Source organism: Zonotrichia leucophrys, chromosome 25, assembly GCF_028769735.1.
Source record: "Zonotrichia leucophrys gambelii isolate GWCS_2022_RI chromosome 25, RI_Zleu_2.0, whole genome shotgun sequence".
NCBI lineage: Eukaryota > Metazoa > Chordata > Aves > Passeriformes > Passerellidae > Zonotrichia > Zonotrichia leucophrys.
Window position 1 is genome coordinate 3,664,628 of NC_088194.1, and position 26,045 is coordinate 3,690,672.

The window sequence follows — 26,045 nt, forward strand, 5'->3', positions numbered from 1 at the left end:
GGATCCCCAATTGGGAATTTCTCCCCAGTCCCAAAATCCCAGAGCAGCTGGGAGGACGTGGGCCCAGAAGAGACAGACCCAGGACTGGCACCCCAAATTCCGGGATGGGCACCTGGAATTCAGGATTGGCACCCCAAATTCTGGGATTGGCACCCCGAATTCTGGGATGGGCACCTGGAATTCAGGATTGGCACCCCAAATTCTGGGATTGGCACCCCGAATTCCGGGATGGGCACCTGGAATTCAGGATTGGCACCCCAAATTCTGGGATGGGCACCCCAAATTCCGGGATGGGCACCCCAAATTCTGGGATGGGCACCCCGAATTCCGGGATGGGCATCTGGAATTACGAGATTGGCACCCCAAATTCCGGGATGGGCACCTGGAATTCAGGATTGGCACCCCAAATTTTGGGATGGGCACCCCGAATTCCGGGATGGGCACCCCGAATTCTGGGATGGGCACCTGGAATTCAGGATTGGCACCCCAAATTCTGGGATTGGCACCCCGAATTCCGGGATGGGCACCTGGAATTCCGAGATTGGCACCCTGAGTTCTGGGATGGGCACCCTGAATTCCAGGATTGTGACCCCAAATTCCAGGATTGGCACCCCGAATTCCGGGATGGGCACCTGGAATTCAGGATTGGCACCCCAAATTCTGGGATGGGCACCCCGAATTCTGGGATGGGCACCTGGAATTTGAGATTGGCACCCCAAATTCTGGGATGGGCACCCCGAATTCCGGGATGGGCACCTGGAATTCAGGATTGGCACCCCAAATTCTGGGATGGGCACCCCGAATTCCGGGATGGGCACCTGGAATTCAGGATTGGCACCCCAAATTCTGGGATGGGCACCCCGAATTCCGGGATGGGCACCTGGAATTCAGGATTGGCACCCCAAATTCTGGGATGGGCACCCCAAATTCCAGGATGGGCACCCGGAATTCCAGGACTGTGACCCTGAATTTCAGGATTTTGACCCGGAATTCCAGGGTTGGCACCGCGAGCTCCGGGCCTGGCACTGGCCCCGCTTTCCTCGCGCCGCGGCGCCGGGAGCAGATGGGGTCTCTGCTGGGCCGTGAAATCCCAATCTGTGCCGGAATTCCCTGGATATCCATCCCCAGCCCGGGGCTGTGAAATCCCAATTGGTGCCGGAATTCCCGGGATATCCATCAGGAGCCGTGGCTGGGCCGTGAAATCCCAATCTGTGCCGGAATTCCCGGGATATCCATCCCCAGCCCGGGGCTGTGAAATCCCAATCTGTGCTGGAATTCCCGGGATATCCCAATCTGTGCCGGAATTCCCGGGATATCCATCCCCAGCCCGCGGCTCCTGGCTGATCCCAGAGCCGGCTTCACCCATTCCTGGTGCCGGGAAATATTTGGGATGGAGCAGGAAGAGCCTTGGGGTGGACAAGGAAAATATTTGGGGTGGGCAAATCCTTGGGATGGACCAGGAGGATCCTTGGGATGGACGGGGAAAATCTTTGGGATGGCCAAAAGGATCTTTGGGGTGGATGAGGAAAATATTTGGGGTGACCAAAAAGATTTTTGGGGTGGCCAAGGAAAATATTTGGGATGGACCAAGGAAGATCCTTGGGATGAATGCGGAAAAGATTTGGGGTGGCCAAGGAAGATCTTTGGGATGGATGACGAAAATATTTGGGATGGACGAGGAGGATTTTTGGGGTGGCCAAAAGGATTTTTGGGATGGCCAAGGAAAACCCTCCTGGTCAGCCCCAGGACGTCCCTCAGGATTCCCTGGGGAGCTGCATCCCTGGAATTGGGATAAAAAGGAGAAATTTCACCATTTCCATGGATTTTTATATTTTGGGAAGCGTTTCCACAGGGGAAGGAGCAGCCAGGCCGGGAGCTCCAGCCCTTCCCACCAAAATGTGCTTCTTTATGATCCCTTTTTTAATATTTTTCATTTTTTTTTTTCCCCCAGAAACCAATTCCCAAATCCCTCCCTCCATCCCCAGGGAATTATCTCCCTGCCGGGGATTTGCAGGAATTCCATTTCCCAGGAAAAGCCGCTCCAGCCCCAAAATAAATCCTGAGCTCGGCGGGGATGGCGGCCAAACCGCGGCACTGGGGGGACATTGGGGGACACTGGGGGGGACATTGGGGGGCACTGGGGGACAACTGGGGGGACACTGGGGACATGGGGGACACTGTGGAGGGACACTGGTGTGGACATGGGGACACTGGGGACACTAGTGGTGGCACTGGGGGACACTGGTGGACACTCGTGGTCACTGGTGGTCACTGGTGGGTGTTGGACACTGGTGGATACTGGTGGTCACTGGTGGTCACTGGTGGGTGTTGGACACTGGTGGATACTGCATGGTCACTGTGGTGGACACTGGTGGGTGCTGGACACTGGTGGTACTCGTGGTCATGTGGCACTGGTGGTGACTGGTGGACACTGGTGGTAACTGGTGGACACCGGTCACTGTGGTGTTGGTGCAGGGGCACTGGTGGTCACTGGTGGTCACTGGTGGGTGCTGGACACTGGTGGATACTCGTGGTCACTGGTGGTCACTGGTGGGTGCAGGGCACTGGTGGATACTGGTGGTTACTGGTGGTCACTGGTGGGTGCTGGACACTGGTGGACACTCATGGTCACTGGTGGGTGCAGGGCACTGGGATACTGGTGGTCACTGGTGTCACTGGTGGTGCTGGACACTGGTGGACACTCATGGTCACTGGTGTCACTGGTGGGTGCTGGACACTGGTGGATACTGGTGGTCACTGGTGGTCACTGGTGGGTGCTGGACACTGGTGGACACTCATGGTCACTGGTGGGTGCAGGGCACTGGTGGATACTGGTGGTCACTGGTGGTCACTGGTGGGTGCTGGACACTGGTGGACACTCATGGTCACTGGTGGTCACTGGTGGGTGCTGGACACTGGTGGATACTGGTGGTCACTGGTGGTCACTGGTGGGTGCTGGACACTGGTGGACACTCGTGGTCACTGGTGGTCACTGGTGGGTGCTGGACACTGGTGGACACTCGTGGTCACCGGTGGTCACTGGTGGTGCTGGACACTGGTGGACACTCGTGGTCACTGGTGGTCACTGGTGGGTGCAGGGCACTGGTGGTCACTGGTGGTCACTGGTGGGTGCTGGACACTGGTGGACACTCATGGTCACTGGTGGTCACTGGTGGGTGCAGGGCACTGGTGGATACTGGTGGACACTGGTGGATACTGGTGGTCACTGGTGGTCACTGGTGGGTGCTGGACACTGGTGGACACTGGTGGTCACTGGTGGTCATTGGTGGGTGCTGGACACTGGTGGACACTGGTCACTCTCTGCTGGCCACTGCTGGCCACTGGTTGTCACTGTGGATGCTGGACACTGGTGGGAGCTGGACGTTGGTGGACGCTGGGGGGTGCTGGTGGACACTGGTCACTGTGGGTGCTGGACATTGGTGGTCACTGGTGGTCATTGGTGGGTGCTGGTCACTGTGGGTGCTGTGTAGAGGTGGACACTTGTGGTCACTGGTGGTCACTCTGTGTGCTGGTCACTGGTGGACACTGGTGGACACTGCTCACTGTGGGTGCTGGGTACCAGTGGACACTGGTGGACACTAGGGGCGCTGGACACTGGTGGGAGCTGGACACTGGTGGACACTGGTGGGTGCTGTGCACGCTGCTGGACACTGGTCACTGTGGGTGTTGTGTACAGGTGGACACTGGTGGACACTGGTGGTCACTCTGTGTGCTGGTCACTGGTGGTCATTGCTGGACATTGGTGGACACTGAGGGGTGCTGGTAGATACTGGACACTGGGGAGTGCTGCTCACTGGTGGTCACTGGTGGTCACTGCAGAACACTGACCACTGTGAGTGCTGGTCACTGGTGGTCACTGGTGAGTGCTGGTCACTGATGGACACTGGTCACTGTGAGTGCTGGTCACTGGTGGTCACTGGTGGTCATTGCTGGTCACTGAGCCCCATTCCCACCCCCACCCCAGCCCAGGGCTCCTCCTCGGCCTGATCCCGAGCCAGGGTGAAATCCCAAATCCCAAATCCCCAATCCCAAATCCCCAATCCCAAATCCCAAATCCCAAATCCCCAAATCCCCAGACAGCTCCTGGCCCCAATCCCGGCCCTGCTCCGGCTGCTCCCGGTGATCCCGGCCCGGCTCCGGCTGCTCCCGGTGATCCCGGCCCGGCTCCGGCTGCTCCCGGTGATCCCGGCCCTCCCGGTCCTGCGGAGCTCCCTGGGTGCTCCCTCCGTGCCTCAGTTTCCCCAGCTCCTAAACCCTGCTGCTCTGTGGCCACGGGGTCTCTGAATCCCAGAACCCCAGGAGCTCTGGAATCCCAGAATCACAAAATCCCAGAATCCCAGAACTCCAGAATGCTAGAATCCTGGAATCCCAAAATCCTAGAAGCCCAGAACTCATGAATTCCAGAACCCCACAATCCCAGAATTCCAGAATCCCAGGATCCAAGAATCCTGAGAGTATTGGATTCTGGCAATCCGATACTCCGGGATCACAGAATATTGGAATCTCAGGATTCCAGAATATCAGAACCCCAGAACTCCTGAATTCCAGAACCCCAAAGTCCCAGAATTTCAAAATCCCAGGATCCAAGACTACAAAGATCCCAGGAACCCAGAATCCTGGAATCCCAGAATCCTGGAATCCCAGCAATCTTGAATTCCAGAACCCCCAAAATCCCAGAACATGAGGAATCCAAAATCCTGGAATCTCAGAATCTCAGAATTCCTGAATTCCAGAACCCCAGGATCCCACAATTCCAGAATCTTGGCATCCAAATATCCCAGGACCCCAGAAACCCAGGATCCCATAATTCCAGAATCCAAGGATCCCACATTTCCAGAATCCCAAAAAATCCCAGAACCTCAGGAATCCAGAATCCTGGAATCCCAGAACTCCTGAATTCCAGAGCCCCAAAATCCCAGAATCCCAAAATTCCAGGACCCCAAACCCCCAGGATCCCATAATTAAAGGATCCCGCAATTCCAGAATCCCAGAATTCCAGAATTTACGAGGTTGGAAAAGCCCCTCGAGCCCAAGCCGTGCCCACTGCCCACCCAGAATTCCAGGAATTCCTGGGACCCCTCCAGCCCTCCCCGAGCCCCTTCCCACAAAATTTGGGAATTTTGGGCCACAATTCCCAAATTTGCTCTCCAGAGTCAGGAATTCCTCCTGGAATTCTGGGATTTTGGGGAGCAAATTTAGGAATTGTGGCACACAAAGGGACACAAAGCCCCTTTGTGGAGCAGCTCCGGGGTGTGGCTGTGCCTCGGGATGTTCCTCCCCTCCATTCCCTAATTAATCCCCTAATTAATCCCCTAATTAATTCCCTAATTCCCCAAATCTCCCGCCTTTGTCTGGGGCTTTGTTCTGGGGACAGAGGCGGCACCCGGGGGACATCTGCCACCGCCACCGGGATTAGGGCCCTCCCTCACCACCAATTAATCAATCGAAATTAATTAATTAATTAATGGAACCGCCTTAATGAATCCCCGGATCGACAATTAACCCGAACATCCCCGGCGGGGTGGACGGAGCCTTCCCAGACTGGAAAAATTTGGATTTTTCCCCTTTTTTTTCCCCATCAAACCCCTCCAAGTTTGGAACGTGCGTTTTCCAAAATCCCTTCCCAAATTCCCATTCTGGAATCCTGGAATTCTGAGATTTTGGGGTTCTGGAATTCTGGGATTTTGGGGTTCTGGCATCTTGGGATTCTGGGATTTTTGTTGTTCCAGAATTCTGGGATTCTGGCATTCAGGAATTTTGGGATTTTTGGGTTCTGGGATTCTGGGATTTTGTGGTTCCGGGGTCCTGGGATCTTTGGGTTCTTGGATCCTGGGATTCTGGCATTCTGGGGTTTTGGTGTTCCAAAATTCAGGAATTCTGGCATCCTGGAATTCTGGGATTCTGGGATTTTTTTTGGTTCTGTAATTCAGGAAATCCAGAATCCTGGGATTTTGGGGTTCAGGAATTCCGGGATTCTGGAATTCAGGAATTCTGGGATGTTGGGGTTCTGGAATTAAAGATTTCAGGAAACCTGGAATTCAGAAATTCTGGGATTTTGGGATTCTGAAATTCAGGAATTCTGGGATGTTGGGGTTCTGGAATGAAAGAATTCAGGAAACCTGGAATTCTGGAGTTCTGGGATTTCGGGATTCTAGAATCCAGGAATTCTGGAATCCTGGGATTTTGGAATTCTGGAACTTTTGGATTCTGGAATTCAGGAACTCTGGGATTTTGGGGTTCTGGAATTAAAGAATTCATGAATCCTGGAATTCTGGATTTCTGGGATTTTGGGGTTCTGGAATTAAAGAATTCATGAATCCTGGAATTCAGGAACTCTGGGATTTTGGGGTTCAGAAATTCAGAAATTCTGGGATTTTGGGATTCTGGAATTCTGGGATTCCGAGATTTTGGGGTTTTGGAATTCTGGCATTCCGGCTCTCGCGGTCTCCTGCTGCCCCCTCCCGGCCCCGGGATCGAACGGAATTCCCGGGAATTTCGCTCCCTGCCGGCTCGGGAGCGCGGGATGGGGCGGCAAATCCCATAAAAACCAGAAAGCGGGCAGGGTTTGGGGCTGGAACGGGGATTTTGAGGAGGATTTTGGGGCTGAAAAGGGGAGGATTCCGGGACCAGAATGATGAGAATTTGGGGGCTGGAATTAGATGGATTTTGGAGGTGGAACGGGATGGATTTTGGGGTTGAAACCGGGAAGATTTTGAGGTTGAAACCGGGAGGATTTTGGGGTTGGAAACGGGAAGATTTTGAGGTTGAAACCGAGAGGATTTGGGGGCTGGAACCGGGAGGATTTTGGGGTTGGAACCGGGAGGATTTTGGGGTTGAAACCGGGAGGATTTTGGGGTTGGAACCGGGAGGATTTTGGGGTTGAAACCGGGAGGATTTTGGGGTTGGAACGAGAAGGATTTTTTGGAGTTGTAACAGAGGTTTTGGGGTTGAAAAGTGCATTTTGGGGCCGGACATTCCTCCCCAAACCTCCCGGCCCTGCTGCTGCTGGGCTGCCCGAGCTGGGGACAGCGGAGCCACCGCGATGTCCCCAAGCGTCCGCGGCGCTCGCTGCAAAGGGAAAGCAAAACCCCTCAAAAACCCCAAAATTGCCCTCCGGGGACAGCTCAAATCAGTTCCCTGCGAGATTTGGGGCTGAGAGCGCCGCGCCCCGGACACGTCCTGGTCCCCTTTGCCACAGGGGCGGCCGCAGGAGGAGGAGGAGGAGGAGGAGGAGGAGGAGGAGGAGGAGGGGCAGAGGAAGGAGCGGGCCAGAGGAAGTCCCCGGCGGGCGCTCGCAGCCCCGAGGGGTCCCCGCTCCGCCCCGCGATGTCCCCGCGCGGGGGTCGCCGCTGTCCCCCCGCGCTGCTGGCGCTGCTGCTGGGCCTGGCCGGGAGCCGAGGTGAGGAGGGGGCGCGGGGGGACCGGGGGGGCTGCGGGAATTCGGGAATTCGGGAATTGCTGCGGGAAATTCGGGAATTGCCGCGGGGAAAAGCCGGAGCGGCGCTCGGGGGGATGGAGAGGGGCTGGCTGCGGCTTTGGGGGGATTCTCCTCGCTTCTCTCAAACCCCCCTTGTCCGGGCAGAGCCGAGCCGGGCCGGGCCGTGACGCGGGGCCGGTTCCCCTTCCTGGGCAGCGTTTCGGATGTGGAGTTTCCCTGAAAGTCGCGACTTCTCTGTTCCCACAGTTTCTGAACCCCGGAGCTGGGACCTTTCCCCGTTCCCAAACTCCGATCCCTCTGCCGAACCTGCCCCGTTCGTTTTCCCCGGAGTTTGGGGCAGCTGGCGGTGACCCAGGGTCTTTTTTCCCCTAAAAGCGGCGATTTTGGGGTGTGGGGAGCAGAAAACCAGCGGGATTTGGGGCATGGACTGACCCTGGAGCTTCTCCTGGCCACACCTTGGCAGATTTTGGTGTCATTTTCCTGACAGCTCCAGCATTCGCAGAATCTCAGGATTTTTGAGGTTGGGAAAGAGCTTTGAGCTCACCAGGCTGGCACCAACCCCCTCGTGGCCCCCCAAAATTCCAGAGATTCCCCGGACACCTCCAAGGATGGAGATCCAATCCTCCCCAAGCCCCTTCCACGGCCTTTTCTCTGTTCCAGGCAGAATTTTCCCCAAAATTTCCAGCCCTGGTCCTGCCCCATTTCCTGGGGATCAGACCCCAAATCCCCCCTGGGATCAGACCCCAAATCCCCCCTGGGATCAGACCCCAAATCCCCCCTGGGATCAGACCCCAAATCCCCCCTGGCAGACCCCAAATCCCCCCTGGACCCCCCTTTTCTCCAGGCTGAGCCCCCTCAGCAGAGCTGGGGACCCCCTGAACCCCCCTGGCAGCTCCGGAGCATCAGGAACAGACAATTCCCGTGTCCTGCAGGAATTCCGGCACCTGGAGCTGGGGGAAATCCCTTCCCAATCGCTCCCAGTGCCCCGGGGAAGGATTTCCTGCATTTCCCGATTTTTTCCGAATTTCCAGAGCCCTGGGGTGTCCCCACACCTGCAGCTCTGCCCTGGAGCTCGCAGGAAAACTCTGGATGCAGAAAAACCCCCGGGATGGGTGGGATCGGGAGGGTGGAAAGGGGGGATTTAGGGCGGATTTGGGGTGGATTTAGGCGGATTTAGGGGCGCTGGGCCGTGCACAGGAGCCCCCAGAGCCGCCCTGACCACACGGGGCCGCAGGAAGCGCCGTCGGCCCTCCGGATGTTCCGCGGGTTTTATTTTGGGGGCCTGCGACATCCGGGGCTGCTCTGGGGAGAGAAAACCGAAAATTGAGGGGAGACGGGGCAGGGGGGGAAAATTCCCCCGGATTGGGGAGGGGGATCGGGCACTGGGAGGGTGTGGGGAGAGGGGAACCCATGGAAGGGGGAACGGACCTTGAGCAGTCTGGGATAATGGAAATTTGGGATGGGGAATGGACGCAGAACCAGGCTGGGATAATGGGGAGAAAATTGAACTTTTGGGATGGGGAATGGACACAGAACCAGTTTGGGATAATGGGGAGAGGGGAAATTTGGGATGGGGAATGGACACAGAACCAGTTTGGGATAATGGGGAGAGGGGAACCCATGGAAGGGGGAATGGACCTTGACCAGTCTGGGATAATGGAAATTTGGGATGGGACGGGGAATGGACGCAGAACCAGTTTGGGATAATGGGGAGAAAATTGAACTTTTGGGATGGGGAATGGAGGCAGAACCAGGTTGGGATAATGGGGAGAAAATTGAACTTTTGGGATGAGGAATGGACACAGAACCAGTTTGGGATAATGGGGAGAAAATTGAACTTTTGGGATGGGGAATGGACACAGAACCAGTTTGGGATAATGGGGAGAAAATTGAACTTTTGTGTTGAGGAATGGACACAGAACCAGTTTTGGATAATGGGGAGAGAGAGGAGCCCATGGAAGGGGGAACGGACCCTGACCAGTGTGGGAAACTGAGAAAAGAGGGGAAATTTGGGATAAAAAATGGACCTTGACCAGTTTGGGATAATGAAAATTTGGGATGGGACGGGGAATGGACGCAGAACCAGGTTGGGATAATGGGGAGAAAATTGAACTTTTGGGATGAGGAATGGACACAGAACCAGTTTGGGATAATGGGGAGAGAGAGGAACCCATGGAAGGGGGAACGGATCTTGAGCAGTCTGGGATAATGGAAATTTGGGATGGGGAATGGACACAAAATCAGTTTGGGAAAATGGGGAGAAAATTTAACTTCTGGAATGGGGAATGCACACAAAACCAATTTTGGATAATGGGGAGAGAGAGGAACCCCTGGAATGGGGAACAGACCTTGACCAGTCTGGGATACCCAGGAGAGAGTGGAAATTTGGGATGGGGAATGGACACAGAACCAGTTTGGGACAATGTGGAGAAAATTGAAATTTTGGGATGGGGAATAGACACAGAACCAATTCGGGATAATGGGGAGAGAAGGGAAATTTTGGGAATGGGATGGGGAACAGATGCAAAACCGGTTTGGCGTGTGTGGAGAAAATGGAATTTTTGGGATGGGGACGGGGAATGGGCCCTGGGGCCAGGAGTGGACCCTGCAGGGGTGGCCCCAGCAGTGACCGTGACACCTCCGGAGCTGTGGAGCCTCTCGTGGGGTCACAGCCTCACATGGGGGTTCCCTGGCTCTGGTTTAGGATCCCCGGAATGCCGAAATCCGGCCGTGTCCCGCCCTGTGACCGTGGGAGCATCGCTGTGCCTGGAGCCGGAGAAAATCCTGCGGCAGTGGAAAGAGATGCACTGGAAACGGGACATTAATTCAGGAGAGCGGCTGCGGATCCTGACGGCCCCCAGGGATGGAAGTGTCTCCTATCCCAAAGGTCCTTTCCATGGGAGAGTGGAATTCCAGCGGGGAAACCTCTCCCTGTGCATCTCCCCGGTTCACAGGGATGATAACGGGGTCTATTGGGCCGAGTTCGAGAATTCGAAAGTGATTCCATCCCGGTGCATCCGAGTGTCCGTGTGGGGTGAGTGCCTGGGTCCTTGTGTCCTTCTGTCCCTCTTTCCCCATGTCCCCCTGTCCCCGTGTCCCCCTGTCCCTGTGTCCCTGTGTCCCCGTGTCCCCCTGTCCCTGTGTCCCTCTGTCCCTGTGTCCCTCTGTCCCTGTGTCCTTCTGTCCCTCTGTCCCTGTGTCCTTCTGTCCCCTCTGACCCCGCTGTCCCCGCAGATCCTGTCCAGCGGCTGGAGCTGAAATCCCAAATTCTGCACGGGGATCGGGGCCGGTGTCACCTGTCCCTCTGTCTCTCTATCCCCATGTGTCCCTGTCCCCGTGTCCCCTGTCCCTGTGTCCCTCTGTCCCTCTGTCCCTGTGTCCCTGTGTCCCTGTGTCCCTGTGTCCCTCTGTCTCTCTATCCCCATGTGTCCCTGTCCCTGTGTCCCCCTGTCCCTGTGTCCCTCTGTCCCTGTGTCCTTCTGTCCCCTCTCACCCCGCTGTCCCCGCAGATCCCGTCCCGCGGCCGGAGCTGAAATCCCAAATCCTGCAGCGGGATCGGGGCCGGTGCCACCTGTCCCTCTGTCCCTGTGTCCCTGTCCCTGTGTCCCTGTGTCCCTGTGTCCCTGTGTCCCTCTGTCTCTCTATCCCCATGTGTCCCTGTCCCTGTGTCCCCATGTCCCTGTGTCCCCCTGTCCCTCTGTCCCTCTGTCCCTTTGTCCCCCCCTCTCTGTCCCCTCTCACCCCGCTGTCCCCGCAGATCCCGTCCCGCGGCCGGAGCTGAAATCCCAAATCCTGCAGCGGGATCGGGGCCGGTGCCACCTGTCCGTGCTCTGCTCCAGCCCCGGGAACGTCTCCTACAGCTGGGCCTGTACCGGGGATGGCCCGGAGCCGGTCCCGGAGCCGATCCCGGAGCAGATCCCGGGGCAGATCCCGGGGCAGATCCCGGGGCAGATCCCGGGGCAGATCCCGGGGCAGATCCCGGGGCAGATCCCGGGGCAGATCCCGGGGCAGATCCCGGGGCAGATCCCGGGGCCGATCCCGGAGCCGATCCCGGAGCCGATCCCGGGGCAGATCCCGGGGCAGATCCCGGAGCCGATCCCGGGGCAGATCCCGGGGCAGATCCCGGGGCAGATCCCGGGGCCGATCCCGGGGCAGATCCCGGGGCAGATCCCGGGGCAGATCCCGGACAGCCCCTCCCGGCTGCTCCGGAGCCTCCCCGAGGGCGCGGATCCCCAAATCTGCCTCTGCAACGTCAGCAACCCCGCGGGCTGGAGCGCGGCCCGCGCCGCCCTCACCTGCCCAGGTGAGCTCCCGGTGGGACCCGGGGCGGGGCTGAGCATGCCGGGGTTTGCAGGCCAGAAATGGGGGAAAAAAATTAGGTAAAAATCGAAAATATGGAAAATATTAGGTAAAAATCAGCTGGAAAATATTAGGTAAAAATCAAAAATATGGAAAATGTTAACTGGAAAATATTAGGTAAAAACCTGCTGGAAAATAATAGATAAAAATCGAAAATATGGAAAATATTAGCCGGAAAATATTAGGTAAAAATCTGTTGGAAAATATTAGGTAAAAATCAAAAATATGGAAAATGTTAACTGGAAAATATTAGGTAAAAACCTGCTGGAAAATAATAGATAAAAATCGAAAATATGGAAAATATTAGCCGGCAAATATTAGGTAAAAATCTGTTGGAAAATATTATGTAAAAATCAAAAATATGGAAAATGTTAGCTGGAAAATATTAGGTAAAAACCTGCTGGAAAATATTAGGTAAAAATCAAAAACATGGAAAATACTAGCTGGAAAATATTAGGTAAAAATCAGCTGGAAAATATTAGGTAAAAATCAAATATATGGAAAATGTTAACTGGAAAATATTAGGTAAAAACCTGCTGGAAAATATTAGGTAAAAATCAGCTGGAAAATATTAGGTAAAAATCAAAAAATATGGAAAATGTTAGCTGGAAAATATTAGGTAAAAATCAGCTGGAAAATATTAGGTAAAAATCAAAAATATGGAAAATGTTAGCTGGAAAATATTAGGTAAAAATCTGCTGGAAAATATTAGGTAAAAATCAAAAAATATGGAAAATGTTAGCTGGAAAATATTAGGTAAAAACCTGCTGGAAAATAATAGATAAAAATCGAAAATATGGAAATTATTAGCGGGAAAACCTGCTGGAAAATATTAGGTAAAAATAATGTATATAGACGCAAATGATATAATTTCTAATTTAATCTTTGTGTGTAATATATGTAATTTTTGTGTATGTACTCTATGTAAAATCTATACTTACATATATAAAATCAATTAATATATAAAATATATACTTACATATATAATATATGCTTATTTATATAGTACACCTATTTATATATAAATTATACTCATTTATATATATATACTTTTTATAGATAGAAAAAATACTTATTTTTATATATAAATCCATACTTATTTTCTTATATAGCACACTTATCAATCTGTTAAAAATGGACATTCATCTATATAAAATCTACATGTATTTTTATATAAAATATGTACTTATTTATATATACAAATATATCTATATATAAAAATATCTAATATATAAATATACAAATATATAAATATGTATAAATATGTACTTATATATATAATTATACTTATTATTTATTATTTATACTTATTTATTATTATTTGTACTTATTATTTTTTAAAGCTGTATTTGTTTACATATAAAACATAAGGGTGCTTTTACACCTTTAATCCATTTTTTTTGCACATTTTTTATCCGATAAAGGGAAAAATATCATTTTAAAGATTCGGGCAATCCTGGGATGTTTTGGGTGGGGAGGGACCCCAAACCCCAGCCCAATTCCAGGATTCCGGGATTCTTTTCCAGAAATTTCCGGGAATTTCAGCCTCTGGGCGCTGCTGGCCGGGGCCGGGGCCGGGGCCGTGGGGCTGCTCCTGCTCCTCGTGGGCTTCTGCTGCTGCTGGAGGAAGAGGAGGAAAAACTCCCGGGAAGGTTTGTGGGGAGTGTGGGGGCAGGATCCCAAATTTGGGGGGTCTGACCCCAAACCGGCCCTTGGAACCCCAAAATCTGGGAGTTCTGACCCCAAACTGACCCTTGGAACCCAAATTTGGGAATTCTGATCCCACATGACCCTTGGAACCCCAATTTGGGAATTCTGACCCCAAACTGACCCTTGGAACTCCATATTTGGGAATTCTGACCCCAAACTGACCCTTGGAACACAATTTTGGGAATTCTGACCCCAAACCGACCCTTGGAACCCAAATTTGGGAATTCTGACCCTTGGAACCCCAATTTGGGAGTTCTGACCCCAAACTGACCCCTGGAACACCAAAATCTGGGAATTCTCATCCCAGACTGACTCTCAGAACCCCAATTTGGGAATTCTCACCCCAAACTGACCCTTGGAACACAATTTTGGGAATTCTGATCCCGCACTGACCCTTGGAACCCAAATTTGGGAGTTCTGATCCCACACCGACTCTTGGAACCCAAATTTGGGAATTCTGACCCCAAACTGACCCTTGGAACTCCAAAATTTGGGAATTCTGACCCCAAACTGACCCTTGGAACCCCAGTTTGGGAGTTCTGACCCCAAACTGACCCTTGGAACACAAATTTGTGAATTCCCATCCCGCACTGACTCTTGGAACCCAAATTCAGGAATTCTGGCCCCAAACTGACCCTTGGAACACAATTTTGGGAATTCTGATCCCGCACTGACCCTTGGAACCCAAATTTGGGAATTCTGACCCCAAACCAACCCTTGGAACGCAAATTTGGGAATTCTGACCCCAAACTGACCCTTGGAACTCCAAAATTTGGGAATTCTGACGCCAAACTGACCCTTGGAACCCAAATTTGGGAATTCTGACCCCAAACTACTTTATATATAGAAATTACTTAATAGATAAAAATATATTGATTTTTACACCAAATCCATACCCTTGAACCAAACTTTATATCTGACAAAAACTGGAATTTTCTGTAAAAATCTAATGTATTTTTGATCATAAATTGACTTTCTTAAAACAACAATATTGGAATTCTAACCAAATACAAATCTTGAATAGTAAATTAATTACTTATAAATATCTTAATTATACTATTTAGTATTATTTGTAACCACTTTTTAAACCCGATATTGATTTACATAAACATAAGTCTTTTACACCTTTATTTTTTTCACCACTTTTTATCCTTGGAAAAAATTTTAAATTCTGGACAATGCCTGGAACCGTTTTGGGTAAGGAATCCCCTAACAGACCCATTGACCCAATTTGGATTCTGTTCCCAAAACGGAACACCTTGGACCTGCATTGTGGGGCTGTCCTGTCCTCGTAACTGCGCTTGGGAAAAAACCCAAGTTTGGGGAAGTTGCGGCAGCGATCCCAACAAATTTGGGGAGTCTGATCCCAAACTGACCCTTGGAACCCAAATTTGGAATTCCCATCCCACACTGACCTTGGAACCCAAATTTGAGAATTTGATCCCAAACTGCCCTTGGAACCCAAAATTTGGAGTTCTGACCCCAAACTGACCCTTGGAACACAATTTGGGAATTCTGATCCCAACTGACCCTTGGAACCAAAATCGGGAATTCTGACCCAAACTGACCCTTGGAACCCAAATCTGGGAGTTCTACCCCACACTGACTCTTGGAACTCCAAATTTGGGATTCGACCCCAAACTGCTCCTCGGAACCCAAATTTGTGAATTTTGCCCAAACTGATCCTTGGAACACAATTTTGGGATTTCTGATCCCACACGACCCTTGGTACTCCAAAATTTGGGAATTCTGATCCCAAACCAACCCTTGGAACCCAAATTTGGGAGTTCTGACCCCAAACTGACCCTTGGAACCCAAATTTGGGAATTCTCATCCGCAACTGACCCTTGGAACCCATTTGGGAATTCTGACCCCAAACCACTCTTGGGAACCATTTGTGAATTCTGACCCCAACTGACCTTGGAACCCAAATCTGGGAAATTCTGACCTCAAACTGACCCTTGGAACCCAGTTTGGAAATTCTGACCCAAACTGACCCTTGGAACCCAAATTTGGGAATTCTGATCCCAAACCAACCCTTGGAACCCCAGCTTGGGAATTCTGATCCCAAACTGACCACTGGAACACAAATTTGGGAATTCTGACCCCAACTGACCTTGGAACCCAAATTGGAATTCTGCCCAAACCTTGGAACCCAAATTTGGAAGTTCTGACGCCAAACTGACCCTTGGAACCCCAGTTTGGGAGTTCTGAGCCCAAACTGACCCTTGGAACCCAAATTTGGGAATTCTGGCCCCAAACTGACCCTTGGAACCCAAATTTGGGAATTCTGATCCCACATGACCCTTGGAACCCCAGTTTGGGAATTCTGACCCCAAACTGACCCTTGGAACACAATTTTGGGAATTCTGACCCCAAACCGACCCTTGGAACCCAAATTTGGGAATTCTATCCCACACTGACCCTTGGAACCCAAATTTGTGAATTCTGTCCCAAATCACCCTTGGAACAAATTTGGGAGTTCTGACCCCAAACTGACCCTGGAACCCAAATTGGGAATTCTGACCCACAACGACCCTTGGAACCCAAATTTGGGAATTCTGACCCCAAACCGACCTTGGAACCCAAATTTGGTAATTCTGATCCCACTGACCTGGAACCCAAATTTCGTGAATTCTCACCCGAACTGACCCTTGGAACCCCAATTTGGGAATTCTGACCCCAAACTGACCCTTGGAACCCAAATTTGGGAATTCTGACCCCACAGGGACCCCCGGAACCGCCCCGGAGCAGGAGCTGACCGTCTACGCCACAGTGGGAGAGAAGAAACGCCACCAGGACCCCGTGAGTGCCGGAATTGTCCCTTCCCACCCCAAAATCTGGGAATTTTGGGGTCGGACAAACCCCCCAAGGTCACCGAGTCCATCCTGGGGCTGACCCCAGCCTGGTCACTCGGTGTCCGGTCACTCCTCGGACACTCCCAAACCTTGGGCAGTTCCACGGCCTGACCACGCTGCCCACGGGGAAATCCACTCCAGGTGGGAATTTTGGGAACTCCAAGTTGATCCTTTTAACCATTTCAGGCTTTTTTTTGTGTCCCCAGGCCAGGACGGGCGAGGCCACCCAGGAAGGAGCCACCATCTACGCTGTGGTCACTCCCAGGACAGTGGTAGGGTCATTCCCATGGGATCCCCAGGCTGGATCCAGTTTTTATCCTGAAATTTCCCATTTTTTATCCCAGAAATTTCCCATTTTTTACCCCTAAAATTTCCCATTTTTTATCCCTAAAATTTCCCATTTTTTATCCCAGAAATTTCCCATTTTTAATCCCCAAAATTTCCCATATTTTATCCCCAAAATTTCCCATTTTTTATCCCCAAAATTTCCATTTTTTAACTCCAAAATTTCCCATATTTTATCCCCAAAATTCCCATTTTTATCCCAAATTTCCCATTGTTATCCCAAAATTCCCATTTTTATCCCCAAAATTTCCCATTTTTTATCCCCAAAATTTCCCATTTTTTATCCCCAAAATTTCCATATTTTTATCCCCAAAATTATCCCAATTTTTCACCACCAAAATTTCCCATTTTTTATCCCTAAAATTTCCCATATTTTATCCCCAAGTATCCCATTTTTAATCCCCAAAATCTCCCAATTTTTACCCCTAAAATTTCCCATTTTTTACCCCTAAAATTTCCCATTTTTTATCCCTAAAATTTCCCATATTTTATCCCCAAAATTTCCCACTTTTTATCCCTAAAATTTCCCGTGTTTTACCCCTAAAATTTCCCATATTTTATCCCCAAAATTTCCCATTTTAATCCCTAAAATTTCCCATTTTTAATCCCCAAAAGTTCCCATATCTTATCCCTAAAATTTCCCATTTTTTATCCCCAAAATTTCCCATTTTTTATCCCCAAAATTTCCCATTTTTTATCCCCAAAATTTCCCATTTTTTATCCCAAATTTTTCCCATTTTTATCCCTAAAATTTCCCATATTTTATCCCCAAAATTTCCCATTTTTTATCCCCAAAATTTCCCATTTTTATCCCTAAAATTTCCCATATTTTATCCCCAAAATTTCCCATTTTTTACTTCTAAAATTTCCCATATTTTATCCCCAAAATTTCCCATTTTTTATCCCAAATTTTTCCCATCTTTATTCCCAAAATTTCCCATATTTTATCCCCAAAATTTCCCATTTTTTATCCCCAAAAGTTCCCATTTTTTATCCCTAAAATTTCCCATATTTTATCCCCAAAATTTCCCATTTTTTATCCCCAAAATTTCCCATTTTTATCCCTAAAATTTCCCATATTTTATCCCCAAAATTTCCCAATTTTTACCCCTAAAATTTCCCATTTTTTATCCCCAAAATTTCCCATTTTTTATCCCTAAAATTTCCCATATTTTATCCCCAAAATTTCCCATTTTTTACCTCTAAAATTTCCCATGTTTTATCCCCAAAATTTCCCATTTTTAATCCCCAAAATTTCCCATTTTTTATCCCAGATTTTTCCCATCTTTATTCCCAAATTTTTCCCATCTTTATGCCCAAAATATCCCATTTTTTATCCCCAAAATTTCCCATTTTTAATCCCCAAACTTTCTCATTTTTATCCCCAAATTTCCTATTTTTTAACCCCAAAATCTCCCATTCTTTTATCCCCAAAACTTCCCAATTTTTATCCCCAAAATCTCCCATTTTTATCCCAAAATTTCTCATTTTTTGCACACCCTGACCCTTTTTCCCTTACAGGAGCACCCCAGGCACCATGAGGAACCCGTGAATTTCACCATTTACTCCACGGTCCAGTTCGACCACAGGGTGAGGCTGCCCTGGAGTGTCCCCAAGCCTTGGGGACACCGAATCCGTGTCCTTTTGGGGACACCAAATCCGTGTCCTTTTGGGGACCCCAAATCCGTGTCCCCCGAGGTTTTGGGATCCCGCTTTTCCCAACGGGAATTTTCCCCCCTTTTTTCCCCACAGCCTTCATCCATCAAGAGGAAGAGGCTGGACCGATCTTTGGTCTCCACCGCCTACCTGGAGGTAATGGAGAATCCATCGGGTTTTTAGGGATCCAAAGAATCCCCAAAATGCCCCAAAATGCCCCAAATCCCGCCCATTTCCTTGCAGGATAATGGGGGTTACAGGCGCTTGGGGTTCCCAAATCCCGCCGGCCACCAGCGCCCCTGAAACCCCGGAATTCCCATCCCGGTGGAATTCTCCTCCTGGAAACTCCAACAGCAACCGGGATCCATGGAATGGAAATATCCAGAAATATCCAGAAATATCCAGAAATATCCAGAAATTCGGGGTTTTTCCCCCAAGATTCAACCCCCGGCTGCGCCTCGGAGCGAAGATTTGGGGATGGAAAAGTCTGGAAGGGATGGATTTGGGATGGGCAGGATGGGAATTCCGTGGGGTTTTTAGCATTTGGAAATTTGGGAATTCTTTATTTTTTATTTTTCTTGGTGAAGAGCGAGAAGAGGTTTGGGTTCACCAATCCAAGTTTTTGGCCAACTTTGGGGTGGGTTTGGTGCTGGCGCTCACTGGAGTTGTTTGCTCGTTTCCCTCTGAGGGATCTGGATTGGGAGGAGGAGGAGGAGGGCAAAAAAAGGCTCAAAACTTTAAAAAGTTATAAAAAAAAATCTTTATTAATTGAGTTAAAAATAAAATAATAAGAAAATCACAATAAACCTTTGGATTGCTTATTCCCCAGCCCCTCACCACCGTTTTTTCTTTCCCACTGTCAGCGTAAAGAGGCAAAAGCTGGGACTTTCAGTCAATTTATAAACTCAAAATATCCTTTCTTCATTCTCTTGGGTAGACGAGTCTCTCCTGCCATGCCATGGAGACGTCTCCACAAGAAACCATTATTTCCTGGCTTTTAATTTTAATTTTAATTTTAATTGTAATTTCCATGAAACGAACAAAGTCCATTGCAAGACAGCCGTGGTTGCGTGGTCCGGCCGTGAGGATTTTGGCCGGACAATCTCGGCCTGGTGGTCACTCTGGATTTTGGGGCCACCTCCAATGCTGACCCCATGGACAGTCCTGGTGGCCCCACGCCAACCTGGCCACGAGGGGCCGGTCAGTAACCCGTCCCCAGGCAAGAGGAAAAAGAGCTTTTCTTGGGCTTTGTTGGTTTTTCAAAAATCTGCTTTTCCACAGAGGCGTGGTCAGCTCCTCCCCACGGTGTCAATCTACAAATCCAGCCAGGTGATTGGCTCTTCGGACCTCACCAGCAGATTGGCTCCGCCCCACAGGGAACCAATCCCTGGGCTCTCCTCCAGCTAAAAACCTGTCAAGATAAAGTCAGGAGAACCCCAAATCCACCCCAATTCAGTCCCAAATCTGCCCAAACTCTGCCCCAAATCAGCCCCAAATCTATCCCAAATCAGAACCCCAAATCCACCTCAAATCAGCCCCAAATCCATCCCAAATCAGAACCCCAAATCCACCTCAAATCAGCCCCAAATCCATCCCAAATCAGAACCCCAAATCCACCTCAAATCAGCCCCAAATCTGCCCCAAATCCACCTCAAATCAGCCCCAAATCTGCCCCAAATCCACCTCAAATCAGCACCAAATCTGACCCAAACCCATCCCAAATCAGAACCCCAAATCAGCCCCAAATCTGCCCCAAATCCACCTCAAATCCACCCCAAATCCCCCCAAATGAGCCCCAAATCCACCCAAATGAGCCCAAATCTGCCCAATCCCCAAATGAGCCCAAATCGCCCCAAATCCACCCAAATCCATCCCACCTGGCTCTGTCCCCCTCCAGGTCCCACCTCTGCTCCCCAGGCTCCAGGTTGGTTTTTCCACGCTCACCTCTGGATTTACAGTAGGACACGAGGAAAATCGATAAAAGCGACGCGATTTCAACCCCGGCCACGACGCCGATCCTGATCCAGCTGCCGGAGTGGGCGCCTGGAAAAGGAAGAAGATCCCAAAATGAATCTGGCTCTTCCTGGGGTTGGGGCAGAGGGGATTTGGCCTCGACGGCCCTTGATCCCATACCAGAGATCTTCCAAGCCCAAAGTCAGGGGGTTCTCCAAATCGTCAGCCCAATCCCACCCCAAATCCCACATTTTGTTGGGATCAGATGGAACATGGCCATGTCCCCAAATCCAGCATGTACCTGGCTCCCGGGATCGGGATCAACACCAGCTAACATGCCAGTTCTTGGTCACATCCCAACCGGGCCCTCCATGGTTCAGGGTTCCCAGGATCAAGGTCGACACTCCCCTTGGGTCTCACTTTTGGCCACCTCACTGTTTGTCGGGAAGCCTGCATTCCCAGAAAGGGATTTCGGAGCCCAAATCGAAATGCTCGGGCTGGCTCCGATCAGGCTACCCATCCCAGGCCTAAATTCGGGACCTTTGGTTTGGGGACATCAGGACACGGGCAACCTCAGGTTATCCCATCATTACCGGTGAACTTACTGGTCGGAGGCTCTGGGTTGCTGATTCAGCGAGTCCCAACAAGTCCATATCCATTCCCTCCATCACCACCCTCCTCCGGGTTTCCACGGAATCTGGATCAGCCCACCCAATTCCCCTTTCCCTCTCTCCATGGTCCAGGACAGCATCAACCGAAATCCAGCTTTCCCTCCAGCGTCCGATACCCATCCCAACTCACTCAAATTTCCCATCTCTCAAGCCCCAAATCCAGCCTATCCCAGGCCCCTCGGTTTTCTGCTTCACCAATCCCACAGCCCATCCCAAACCATATCCCACCCAGCACGTTATCACCCACCCCCCTGGCTCCCACCTGCCCGGCTCTCACCTGCAAGAGCTGCCAGGTTGGTACAGTGAATTCCTGTGCTGACGGGTTCCGTGCCCTGCCGTCAGCGGCTCCAGCCCATCCTGCGATGTTTCTTCACCAGCAGCACCACGGAGCCCTCCACGTCCGACCCGCCACCTCCCGTCAGCAGCTCCGTTAGGAGGTTCGATCCGCCGGTTCCGGTAGTGATGCCCAAAGCCTGCAGCCGGCCGGACAGCGCAGGGAGAGCTGCCCCCCAGTTCTGGGCCTCGCAGGTCACGTGGGCTCTGCAGCTCCCCTGCGGCACCGCGGTGTCACAACCTCACTTAGTTGAAACCAGCACTCCAAAGCATGAAACCAACCTCAAAATAAGCACCCAAAACAGCCCGAAAACACACTGAAACACCGCCAGGGGAAGGGGCACCAAAGACTACAAAAGCCACAACACCCCAAAACAGCCAGAAAGCATCTCAAAACGCCGGCACTCCCAAACAGCAAAACAGGTTTCAAATAGCTGTAAAAATAGGGTCACCTAAAATCCAAAACAGCACTGAAAGCATCCCAAAAACCATAAAGCTGGAAATCATCTGAAGCACCCAAAAGCCTGGAAAGTCACCGGAATTAGCTCAAAACCCCAAAACCCATGAGGCCAGCTCTCCAACTGGGAAGAAAATGCGACCAAACAGCACTAAAGGCACAACAGCACTAAAAGCGCCGCAACAGACTGGAAGCACCGGCGAAAGAGGATGAGAAGCCTCAGGAGGCACCCGAAAAGGTGGTGAAGGAGCTCAAAACAGCAATGGAACACCAAGGCATTAAAAGCACCCCCTGGAACAACAGGGCACTGAAAGGACGAAAAGAGTGGATGAGGCAGCCCGAAGACAGAGAACGCACCTGCTGAAGATGCTGAGCAGGGTGGAAGGTGGATCTATTTGCGTTGATTGGATAACAGAGTGAGGTCCCGCATCCATCCGTGGGATTTGAGCGGGCGTCTTGGCAGGTAGAAAGTTGTATCCGAGATGTTAAACAAATAAGGTCGGGGGTTAAGCACAATCATTAGGGGATTCCGAAAGTACCAGAATGAGGATTTACTGACTGGATGACCAGGCTGAGCCTGAGAGACTGAACCGGAAACCGACACCGGGGGTCACTGGACGCTGACTGGGACAGAAATGGGAGGACTTGAGATGGGGTCGCAAGGTTGCTCGGATGGGGGATCGTGTGGCCAGGTGGAAGGCAGTGGAACGGATGGCTGGCTCAACGTGGCCTGACTTCTGATGGGGTCGGTCAAGAGTGGTCGGATCAGGGATTAGAGTTGGCTCATAAAGCTGGACAAGCGATTCCAGGTGGGAATAAGTTCGGTGGTCCATTAGGTGGGATTACAAGGTGGTGAACTCACAGGGATGAAATCGATTACACTTGGGGAACCGGACAAGGTCGGATCCTGGATGGAGAATCTCTCGTGGCCCTGGTGGGTGGACCTTGGTCGACAGCTGGGAGGAAGGAGTGTTCATCTGGTAGCTACATTCATTTCAACTGAAGTGATGAAAGGAGAAAGCCATTAAAGAGGGGTTTCAGTCGGTCCAAGATTGTCGTAAAGGGAACCAGGATGAAGGCCCATAGCCTGGGGTGTTTGAAGGTCATGGGGGCTCCTGGAAGGGTCCCTGGGTGAAGGAAGAGCACGAGGCCACCCCCAGACTGAGCCTGGAGAGGAACTGAAAGGGAAAGGAGAACAAGGAGTTGGAAACAGCCTGGCCTGGACACTGCCAGGGGTGCGTGGGGCAGCTCCACCACGGCTTCTCCAGGCTGACCACTCCCTGTGGCCACAGGAAACGGCCCCTGTGAAACTGTGGACTGGCTCCAACAGTTCCATGAGCTTCTCATGTTGGGGGCACCAGACCTGGTGGGATCTGGAGATTCCAGACTGGATCTCACCATTCCAGGTGGACTCTCACCATTCCAGGTGGGATCTCACCATTCCAGGTGGGATCTCACCATTCCAGGTGGACTCTCACCATTCCAGGTGGACTCTCACCATTCCAGCAATGAGAACCCTCCACCCTCCTTTGGGTGCAGCCCAGGACAAGGTCCAGGATCCCTCTGGACCCATCCCTTCCCTCCAGTGGCCCCACCATGGTGGGTGACCTTGGCTCACCAGTTTGAGGAGGAAGGAGCTGTTTTTGTTATTTTCACAACTTCCCATTTCCAATGAACCGTGCCACCCCATTTATACCAGGAATGGAGTTTTCTCCTTCCCAGTTTTCCTAACAGGGAACTGATCCTGGCCCAGCCCCCAGGTCGGGCTCGGAATTTCTGTCTCCCTCACCCTCAGCCACCCCTGGGACATGGACAGGGGAGCCCGTGGAAGGAAAAAGCTGTGGGAGGAGATAAACCCGCAGGAATAACGAAACCACGGGATGGTTCACACGATAAACACCCTCAGAGCGGGCAAGGGCTGAACCTTGCCCAATTTCCCTCTTTTCAGCCAAAAACACCCCAAGAAGAAAACCCCAAAACCAGGGAGGCAACGTGGAGAGGAGCAGGAGCTGAAGGCAGAGCAGGATGTGTGGAGAACATCTGGAGCAGAGGCTGGGCCAGAGATGGACACCAGAGATGGACACCAGAGATGGACACCAGAGATGGACACAGAGATGGACACAGAGATGGACACCAGAGATGGACAGAGATGGACACCAGAGATGGACACCAGAGATGGACACCAGAGATGGACACAGAGATGGACACCAGAGATGGACAGAGAAATGGACACCAGAGATGGACACCAGAGATGGACACCAGGGATGGACACAGAGATGGACACAGAGATGGACACCAGAGATGGACACCAGAGATGGACACGAGGAATGGACACCAGAGATGGACACCAGAGATGGACACCAGAGATGGACACAGAGAGGGACACCAGAGATGGACACCAGAGATAGACATCAGAGAGTGACACCAGAGATGGACACAGAGATGGACATGGAGATGGACACCAGAGATGGACACAGAGATGGACACCAGGGATGGACACAGAGATGGACAGCAGAGATGGACACCAGAGATGGACACCAGGGATGGACACGGAGATGGACACCAGGGATGGACACCAGAGAGGGACACCAGGGATGGGCACAGAGATGGACACGGAGATGGACACGGAGATGGACACAGAGATAATCACCAGGGATGGACACAGAGATGGACATCAGCCCTCTAGCAGCAAGAGCTCCATGGCAGCCCTGGATCCCAACATGGGGCACAAATCCACCCCGTGGAGCTGCTCTGGTGCTCCCACACATTCCCCCTCTCCCCTGACCCCAAAAACCCCAAAACCACCCCAAAATCTCCTTCCCAGGGGACAAGGAGCACCCGGCACTCACTGGTTTGGTGGAGCAGCATGAAGGTGATGAGATGAGGGATCCAAAACACGTCCATGGATGTCCAGAAATTGAGCGGATTTTGAGGCACCAAAAAGCAAAAATTTGAGCCAGAAAGAGGAAGAAGAAGGAAGAAGTGCCCTTGTGGCCTTTCAGCATAGAGGTGGAGGGGAGGTGGCTTTGGATGTGGCTTGTGACGAAAATGAAACACCAAGGAGGGGCAATCCACGCTCACACGGAAACCTGAGGTGTTTAAAAAAAATCACTGTTTTCAAGGAAAAAGGAGGAAACTCGAGGTGTTTAAAACAGAGCCCAACTCTGTTCCCGAGGAAAAATGAGGGTGGGACCAAGAGTGCCACCATGGCCGTGTGTGACAAATGGCTCAGGGGCTGGAGAGCGTTATCGTGGTGCCCATGGATTGGTGCCCATGGATTGGTGCCCATGGAATTGGTGCCCATGGAATTGGTGCCCATGGATTGGGGCCTCCAGGGCATCCCTGAGGAGCGAGGCTGAGCCCAAATCATGGAATGGTTTGGGTGGGAAGGGGCCTTGAAGCTCATCCTGTGGGCAGGGACAGCTCCCACCAGCCCAGGCTGCTCCAAGCCCTGTCCAGCCTGGCCTTGGACACTCCCAGGGATGGAGAATCCATGGAACAACCTCAGTGAGGGAAAGATTGATCCCTGAAATCCCATCTAAAGCAGCCCATGGAATCCTGGAATGGTTTGGGATGGAAAGGAACCTGAAATCCCCAAAAATTCCCACCCCAGTTCCATGGGCAGGGTCCTTCCCCTATCCCAGGTGGGCCCAGCCTGGCCTTGGACACTTCCAAGGATGGGGAATCCATGGAACCACCTGGACCAGGAAAGGATTGATCCCTGAAATCCCATCTAAAATCCCTAAAATTCCATTCCATGGAATCCTGGAATGGTTTGGGATGGAAAGGAACCTGAAATCCCAAAAAATCCCACCCCAGTTCCATGGGCAGGGTCCTTCCCCTATCCCAGGTGGGTCCAGCCTGGCCTTGGACACTTCCAAGGATGGGAAGTCCATGGAATCACCTGGGCCATGGGCAGATTGATCCCTAAAATCCAGTCTAAACCAGCCCATGGAATCCTGGATGGAATGGTTGGGATGGAATGGTTTGGGATGGAAAGGAACCTGAAATCCCCAAAAAATCCCACCCCAGTTCCATGGGCAGGGTCCTCCCCCTATCCCAGGTGGGTCCAGCCTGGCCTTGGACACTCCCAGGGATGGGGAATCCATGGAATCACCTGGGACCCTCACAGGGGACAATTCCGCCCCAAAATCCCACCCAAATTCCCCCTCTGTCCCCCTGACCCCATTCCCCCTTTTCTGAGGAAAATTCTCCTTCCATTTTTCCTGAAGCCCCTCAGGTCC

General features: G+C 51.4%; 1 protein-coding gene across 1 annotated transcript; it reads left to right on the forward strand.

Moving 5' to 3' along the window:
• Positions 1-7,290: 7,290 nt before the first annotated feature.
• On the forward strand, positions 7,291-19,084 carry LOC135457649 (protein ALEX-like). Its single transcript, XM_064732345.1, has 9 exons — positions 7,291-7,420; positions 10,164-10,493; positions 11,217-11,762; positions 13,345-13,470; positions 16,257-16,333; positions 16,593-16,658; positions 18,253-18,321; positions 18,484-18,543; positions 18,631-19,084. The coding sequence occupies exons 1-9, from the start codon at positions 7,348-7,350 to the stop codon at positions 18,688-18,690; spliced, it is 1,407 nt and encodes a 468-aa protein (XP_064588415.1). The 5' UTR covers positions 7,291-7,347; the 3' UTR covers positions 18,691-19,084.
• Positions 19,085-26,045: the final 6,961 nt, after the last annotated feature.

What these genes read in the sequence shown, in the direction of transcription:
- LOC135457649 (XM_064732345.1), top strand. Translation starts at nt 7,348, where the DNA reads ATGTCCCCGCGCGGGGGTCGCCGCTGTCCCCCCGCGCTGCTGGCGCTG. An exon ending in AGAAACGCCACCAGGACCCC is followed by an intron (nt 16,334 to 16,592) that starts GTGAGTGCCGGA and finishes TTGTGTCCCCAG; the next exon opens with GCCAGGACGGGCGAGGCCAC. An exon ending in CGGTCCAGTTCGACCACAGG is followed by an intron (nt 18,322 to 18,483) that starts GTGAGGCTGCCC and finishes TTTTCCCCACAG; the next exon opens with CCTTCATCCATCAAGAGGAA.